This window comes from Alosa alosa, chromosome 1, assembly GCF_017589495.1.
Source record: "Alosa alosa isolate M-15738 ecotype Scorff River chromosome 1, AALO_Geno_1.1, whole genome shotgun sequence".
NCBI lineage: Eukaryota > Metazoa > Chordata > Actinopteri > Clupeiformes > Clupeidae > Alosa > Alosa alosa.
In genome coordinates this window covers 35,792,288-35,799,787 of record NC_063189.1, presented here as the reverse complement: position 1 = coordinate 35,799,787, position 7,500 = coordinate 35,792,288, and the positions used below count along the sequence as shown (strand labels likewise).

General features: G+C 44.6%; 1 protein-coding gene across 1 annotated transcript in view; it reads left to right on the top strand.

Moving 5' to 3' along the window:
• The window catches only part of tenm3 (teneurin transmembrane protein 3), a 212,130-nt gene that overhangs the window by 180,153 nt on the left and 24,477 nt on the right, over positions 1–7,500 (top strand). The window contains 2 exon segments of the mRNA XM_048239387.1: positions 1,852–2,101; positions 5,792–5,812. Coding sequence (XP_048095344.1) covers positions 1,852–2,101; positions 5,792–5,812 — 271 coding nt within the window.

The window sequence follows — 7,500 nt, the reverse complement described above, 5'->3', positions numbered from 1 at the left end:
AAAATTGAAAACTCTCTTTCTCTCATACACACACATACACACACACACACGTCCCTCAGGCGTAAATGAAAAGTGCCCAGAGTTAAGGCAGGAAGTGAGCATAGCGGAGGCAGAGCTTGGACACTAGTGCAGAGCGTGACCCAGCTCAGAAGCCAGCCCATCAGCAGCCTCCCCACGGCCCATCGCAACATTCCACCCCTCGCACCACTAACGCCGCCAGACAGTGCTTTAGACACTGCCACGCACTTCACATTCATTATGAGAATTGATTCAATTCAAATGAAAATATATCCTCACATTTAATTGCGGGCATCATTTATTTAATAAAGGAACATGTCGGCGAAATATTTTCTTAAAAACCTGAATGAATATACCCATATTATTATTTTAGTTTGAATATTGTTTTTATCTTTATTTAATTGAATTAAGCCCCTAGTAATTTGCAAATAATTCCACCACAAACTTTAATTAGAGTAGTAAAAAATATGTTTCATTTTTTTGATGTAGAATAGAATATAATAATTGGCAAAACAATTGGCAAACTATTTTTTTTTTTTTTTTTTTTTTTTTGAATGTTAATATCCCTACTTGATCTCTGTGTTTCTTTCATGTTGAGAACTTGCCAAAATTCTGGCACTAATTTAGCTGCTAGATCACATTTCAGCTTTTATCTTTCAATCCCCTCAAAAAAGCCCTCTTGTCTTTCTGCATTCATTTTCTGGAGGTCATTTTCTTAAACTGGGAGATGATGCCCGGAGCCAGCGTTTCATCTCCCGACGCTATCAGAATCACAGCAAGCTGCAGCGCAGGAACCCCACTGAGATGCCAGAAAAGTGGCCCACTTTCTTCAAGTTTACCCGGCCCTGCTCAAGGGGTGCACGCAAACTCCCTCTCTCTCACTTTCTCTCTCTCTATCTCTCTCTCTCTCTCTCTCTCACACACACACACATACACACACTTCCACTTATATAAAACATGAAAAACACCACTTCACCCACCCACAAACACTCGCTTATACACTCAAGACACATACACATTCATACACACACACACACACACACACACACACACACACACACACACACACACACATACACACACACCACAGCTTATCAATAAAAACAGCCACCAATGATACTCTACTCTCAGAGCCAGTAAATTAGCATCCGACTTATTACAGCTGCACCTGTGACATTCTAAGCCTCTCTTTCATCTGATTTTCAGAAGGTGAAATTCATCTGAGAATAAACACGCTCAAAGCCTAAATTAATTACACCCTCTTATGAAATGCAAACAGTCCCTGCAAGTGCTGCATTATCATTTGATTTGTAGCATTTTTATTCTGGCTGCAGCTAGCACTGCTGATGTTCTGGGCCCGTGGGCAAGGCATGAGCACAGAGAGGGGGGCGTGCTGAAACAGAGGCATGGTGAATAGTGGGGTCGGGGAGATGGAACATGAGGATGAGGAGGACGAAGAGTGTTTGAAGGCTTGGTGTCAAGCAGATTAATTGTTTTTTTTGTTTGTTTTTTTTTGGCAGACAGTGGGTCAGATCCTGTCCACATTACTGCCACTGACCCGAGAGTGAGGCATGTGATCTCCCAAACATACTGCCAGTCCTGATACTATATCCACAGCATTGTTTTCTATGCTGGGAAACAGAGGAAAAGGAACACTGCTGTGCTCCAAGAAATTGCATCATGTTGGCAGTTATATAAAAAAAAAATGAAAATACAAAGTCATCTGTTATTTTCAGTCCTTGCTCCATCTATCAATAATAAATCTGAATGTATGCTACATCCGGTGTGGAATACTAACAAAAAGACCTTTTTCCCTTCTTCCCATTCTGGCAGGCATCCTGTATAAGGGGAACGGTGAGAACATTTTCATCTCCCAGCAGCCCCCTGTCATCAGCACCATCATGGGCAACGGCCGGCGCCGGAGCATCTCCTGCCCCAGCTGCAACGGTCAGGCGGACGGCAACAAGCTGCTGGCGCCCGTGGCCCTGGCATGCGGCGCCGACGGAAGCCTGTTCGTGGGCGACTTCAACTACATCCGCCGCATCTTCCCCTCCGGCAACGTCACCAGCGTCATGGAGCTCAGGTAGGAGTGGAGGAGGACACGGGAGGAGTGCTGGATGGATGGATGAATGGATGGATGGATGGATGGATGGATGGATGAATGGATGGATAGATGGATAGATAGATGGATGGATAGATGGATGTAATTACTATATAGAATATTGGTGCCTAGAGCTATCCTGCCGGCGTGTGTGGAGAGACTACTTCTATTGCGATCCTATATTTCTTTAAAAAATGCATTGGAATATTTCCTCCATATGATGTGATATCATGGAGGTGTTCTGCCCCTGCGTTGCCCCGAGCTGAGTGGGTGGGGTTGAGAGTGCTGACTTGCTGCCCACTCTGCCGAGGTGCGCTGCCATCTGTAGCATTAGCCATGCATTACTCATGCTATCGCAAGCAAAGACTTTGGACACGCTCGCTCATCAGCTTTTGCACTTCTGCAGCCCACATATTAGCAGCGCTCCCACATCAAAGGCATTGGTGTGTGTGTGTGTGGGGGGGGGGGGTGTGTTTGGGAGTGCATATGTGTAAGCCCTCGGGGGCTCAACATGAAGGAAAAGTGCGTTGATAATGTGTGTGTGGGTATGTGTGTGTGTGTGTGTGTGTGTGTGTGTGTGTGTGTGTGTGTGTGTTGTGTGTGTTTTGTGTGATCCTGGGTTCCATTATAGGAATCGTCCTGCTTACATATCATACAGTTCTCTGTCCTCATCAAGCTAAATATAAATATCTGGACTGATATATAATCATTATGATGTTTCCAGAGATTCCCCCACAATCTCATAATTATGTCTCATAAATGTCTGTTTCACAGAGCTATGGTGATAAAATATTTAAATTGTGATTTAGCAAAAGAAAATAATTTTATTTATTTAATTTTAATTACATGTAATTGTAATGTTAATTCATTCAAATTTAATTAAGTTTTAATTAAATAAAATGCTTAAGCATTTTAAAACAATATTTTATACAGTTGATTAGTTAATTTAATTTAACTTAATGAATTTATGTTTATTACATATTTTTTTTATTATATTTTAGTATATTATATTATACTATATTTAATTATGTACGTGCTTAATAATTGCCGAGTAATTTATTGCTCTTTATATAGATTAACCGTGATAAAGTTAATGCAACATTTCAAGCAATAATCCGTTTTTAATGATTTCGTAGCACATATGTTATTTTAGTTAACATGCTAGCTGTGGAAATTATTTGGAGAACTCATCCATGTGGTCTGAGCTGTGTGGATGAGCAGTGTGTGTGACGGACTCCTGCAGAGACAGGACTGGACATTAGACACACACGAGGAGGCCAGATGTGACCGCCCATAGACATTACTGCTGTAGCTACTGATCAAATCCAGAGCACATTCTCTGTCCTCCTCTCTTTTTCCCTTTCACACACACACACACACACACACACACACACACACACACACACACACACACACATTCTAAGAAATTCTTTCCCCCTCCCTTTTCTATCTCTCATTTACACTTATACTCTCTCACACACACACACGCACACACGCACACACACACTCACTCCCTCGCCCCCTCTCTCACACACACACATGCACACATACACTCACTCCCTCACCCCCTCTCTCACACACTCACACACTATTAGAGAGGCCTCTCATCCCTGACTGGAGATGGCCATTTGGGCTGAAATCAGATCTGTTTCTCAGCTCCTCTTATCAGCACCAGCTCAAGCCGTCATACATTTTCTTCTCATAGTCACCCAACACTAAGCACCCAGCCACCCCTCACTCACACTCTCTCTCCCTCTTTTTCTCCCTCCCTCCCTCACACTCTTTCACTCCCTCACACTCTCTCTCCATCCCTCTTTCTCTCCTTCTCTTTTTCTTTTCCTCCCACCTTCTCTCCCTTTCTCTCTCCCTCTCTCACTCTTTCTCTCTGCCTCTCTCACTCCATCTCTTTCTCTCTCTCCCTCCCTCTCCCCACACCCCTCTCCAGCACCTCCACTCATTTTCCCTCTCTCGCTCTCCCACACTTCCCCCTCTCTATCCATTTCTATCTCCAGTATCTCCTTGCCCCCTCTCTCAATCTCTCTCTCAATATATCTCTCTATCTCTGACTATCGGACCCCCCCTCTCTCTATCTCTATCTCCCTCTCTCTCTCTATCTCCCTCTCTCTCTCTATCTATCTCTCTTGTGACTTCAGTTACAGTAACATTAATCTCTGCCCTCACCTCATCTACTCCCACTGTATATGATCCTCCTCTCTCTCTCTCTCTCTCTCTCTCTCTCTCTCTCTCTCTCTCTCTCTCTCTCTGTCTCCCTCTCTCTCTCTCTCCCTCCTTTTCTCTTTCTCTTCACTCTTTCTCTTCATCTCATCTTTCTCTCTAATGCTTTCTTTTCCTTTTTTATGGCTGCCTAAAAACCTTAATGTGCATTTGACACATTTGCTCACCAAGAGCCAGGGTGTAGCTGGACTAAAGTATTAAGGTGGGCCGCAGGTCTGGTAAGGGTCCGCTTTGTAAGAACTCTTTGATGCTTTACAGAACAAATTAGTCATAAAGGCCACTGAAAAGCTTTCATTATCAGTATCAGCAGAACTGCCAATACATGCCCAATGTTTTGTTTTCATACAGGCATGCAGTAAGCACTGGTGTGTGTGTGTGTGTGTGTGTGTGTGTGTGTGTGTGTGTGTGTGTGTGTGACAAAGAGAGAGAGAGAGAGAGAGAGAGAGAAAGAAAGAGAGTGTTTGTGTGTGTGGGAGAGAGAGAGCGAGAGAGAGAGAAAGTGTGTGCATTTGTATGTGTGAGTGTGAGAAAGCGTGTTTGTGTGTGTGTGTGTGTGACAAAGAGAGAGAGAGAGAAAGAAAGAGAGTGTTTGTGTGTGTGGGTGAGAGAGAGAGAGAGAGAGAAAAGTGTGTGCATTTGTACATGTGAGTGTGAGAAAGTGTGTTTGTGTGTGTGTGTGTGGAGCGCTGCTAATGGCAGCCATTTAAATGAAGGTGGGCCCATTAAACAGCAGGCCCTCTGCCTGTGATGGCAGAGTAAATGAAAAGGCGCGGGTCCTGGGCACCATATAATCACAGCGTGCCACCCAAGCACACGGCCCACACCGCTGCTAAAAGACACGGTTTAGTAGCGGCACACTCATTGTCCACGGCACAATCGATTGGCCATTAGGAGAGCACGGGGCCGGGCATACGCTGTGAGCGCACGGCGAGGGTTGGAGTTCAGGTGAGGCTTTCAGAGTGGAGCGGTGTTATGGCCATGGCACAGGCCATAACACACAGGGGTGTGTGTGTGAGCGTGTGTGTGAATTATAGCTGATGAGTGGAGGATGAATGGGAGGCACAGACCCTTGCTGGCTAATCAAAGCAGTTTAGCTGGTGTTTTTGTGTTTAGTTGTGTGGGGATGGTAGGATTTTGTGCAAGGCATGGCGTGCGTCGCGTCGCGTCGCGTGCGTCGCGTGTGTGTGTGTGTGTGTGTGCACGTGTGTGTGTGTGTGTGTATTTCCAGATCTATTATACACTATGTCTTATTCTTTTTGAATGTTCAAAGATTACATGTGTGCGTGTGTGTGTGTGTGTGTGTGTGTGTGTGTGTGTGTGTGTGTGTGTGTGTGTGTGTGTGTGTGTATGCTCTCGAGTATATCAGTCTCAATTTATGCTTTTCTATTATGTTTCTCTCCTGTTTCTCCTGCTCTCTTTGCTTTCCGATTTCCTAAGAAATAAAGATTTCAGACATAGGTAAGCTTGAGTCACTGTGTACACTGCCAAATGTCCTTCCCCATGTGAATGTTGTCTACCCCTCACTCCTTCCTCCCCATGTCAAATGTGTGACCACAATTCTACAGCTACAAATCACACTCTTATTTCTGGGCTTTGGATGGATTTTAAAATCCCGCAAGAAAATTGGCCCACACACACAGAATCATCAAGATTTTCTCTGATCCCGGTGAATCCTCATGTCTCTCTGGCTTCATGAAAAAACAAGGTTGACGCAGTGAATTATGAAGGAGAGCGAGAGAGAAAAAGAGAGAGAGAGTGAGAGACCCTAAAATAGAGAGAGGAATATGGAATTTTGTCACGGTCTTCTGTTGCTGGTGACCATCAGAGAAACCTCCCTATGAAACTCTGAGATGAAAGCAGTCATGGCCTCGATTGAAGAAGGTTTTTTTTTTCATCATGTGTGCTCATTTCTGTTTAGACAAGTGCTCTGGCCTCGTCCGTATCCTTTTTTAAATGGCAGTCATGAACCGCGCGAGCGATGCTTGGAATGGTGAGCTGGGATGGGTATCAGCGGCTAGGCTCATTGTTCAAAGCTGCCATTGTTCTTGGAAAGGTCATTTTTATGGCTGAACATGCTCTAGGCCATTCTTGAAATTATTCTCTTGATTTTTGTCACCTCGCACAACCCTTGGATTTCATCCGAAGAGTTTGATTTCTATAGCCAGTGTGAAATTCCTGGAATTAAAAGAGAGCTATTTTTAGAGCACAGTCCTCCCCCCTTCTGAACCCCTCTCATTTTTCAACACTTCACCGCAGCAATAACCTACTCGTCCATATTAATGTTAATGAATTAATAAGAGTTTGAGGGGCTCATGGTTAATAAATTCTTCATGTGGTCCCTATGACTTGCACTTATCCTCTCACTCACCCACACCCACTCACACACAAACACACACACACACACACACACACACACACACACACAGCAGACGTCTCGCTCCATTTGGATGTGTCATTAAGGCTACCTTGTATTGACTGTCTCTCCAGCGAGTCTCGTAACGTTCAGGGGATATTGGAACGTCTGTGCCGCCATCCAACTGTCGGCCAAAAAAACTGGGCCTCCTCTCAGCAGCGCGGTCTCCCGTGCCCTGTTCGCCTCTCCACGTGCATTCCCAAAACCCCCATCAGTTTTCTATTAGTTTCTCTCTCTCTCTCTCTCTCGCGCGCGGTCTCTTATCCCCATTTGCTGTCTCTGGATCTCTTTCTTCTTCTTCTCTCCATTGCTGGCTCTCTCATTAGACTAAACTCCTCTTGCGCTTGCTTAGTGTAAAGTGCTCCATGGCTGTGCCTCACAGCGACAGACAACCCTTTAGTGCTCGTCATTACAGTTTCCACACACAAAAAACAACTAAAAAAATACAAAAAACAAGTCTTCAAGGACTTGCCACGTTCAAGTGGAAGCTCACAAGGCACTGTTTTGCTTTGTTCTGTTTTTTTTAGTTTGTTTTTGTTTGTTTTTCCTGGGTCTGATTTGTTTTTTTCCTGCGGCATCCTTGTGCCATGGGTAGCCCCACAGCCTTCACCGAGTCTCCCCTGTGCCGCGCCAGGGGCTCCGACATCAGAGATAATTGCAAGCACAGACCCAGTATTTGGAGTGTCAAAAATGGTTGGAAAAGAAATGTACCTGTTGCTGAAGAAGAAAGAGA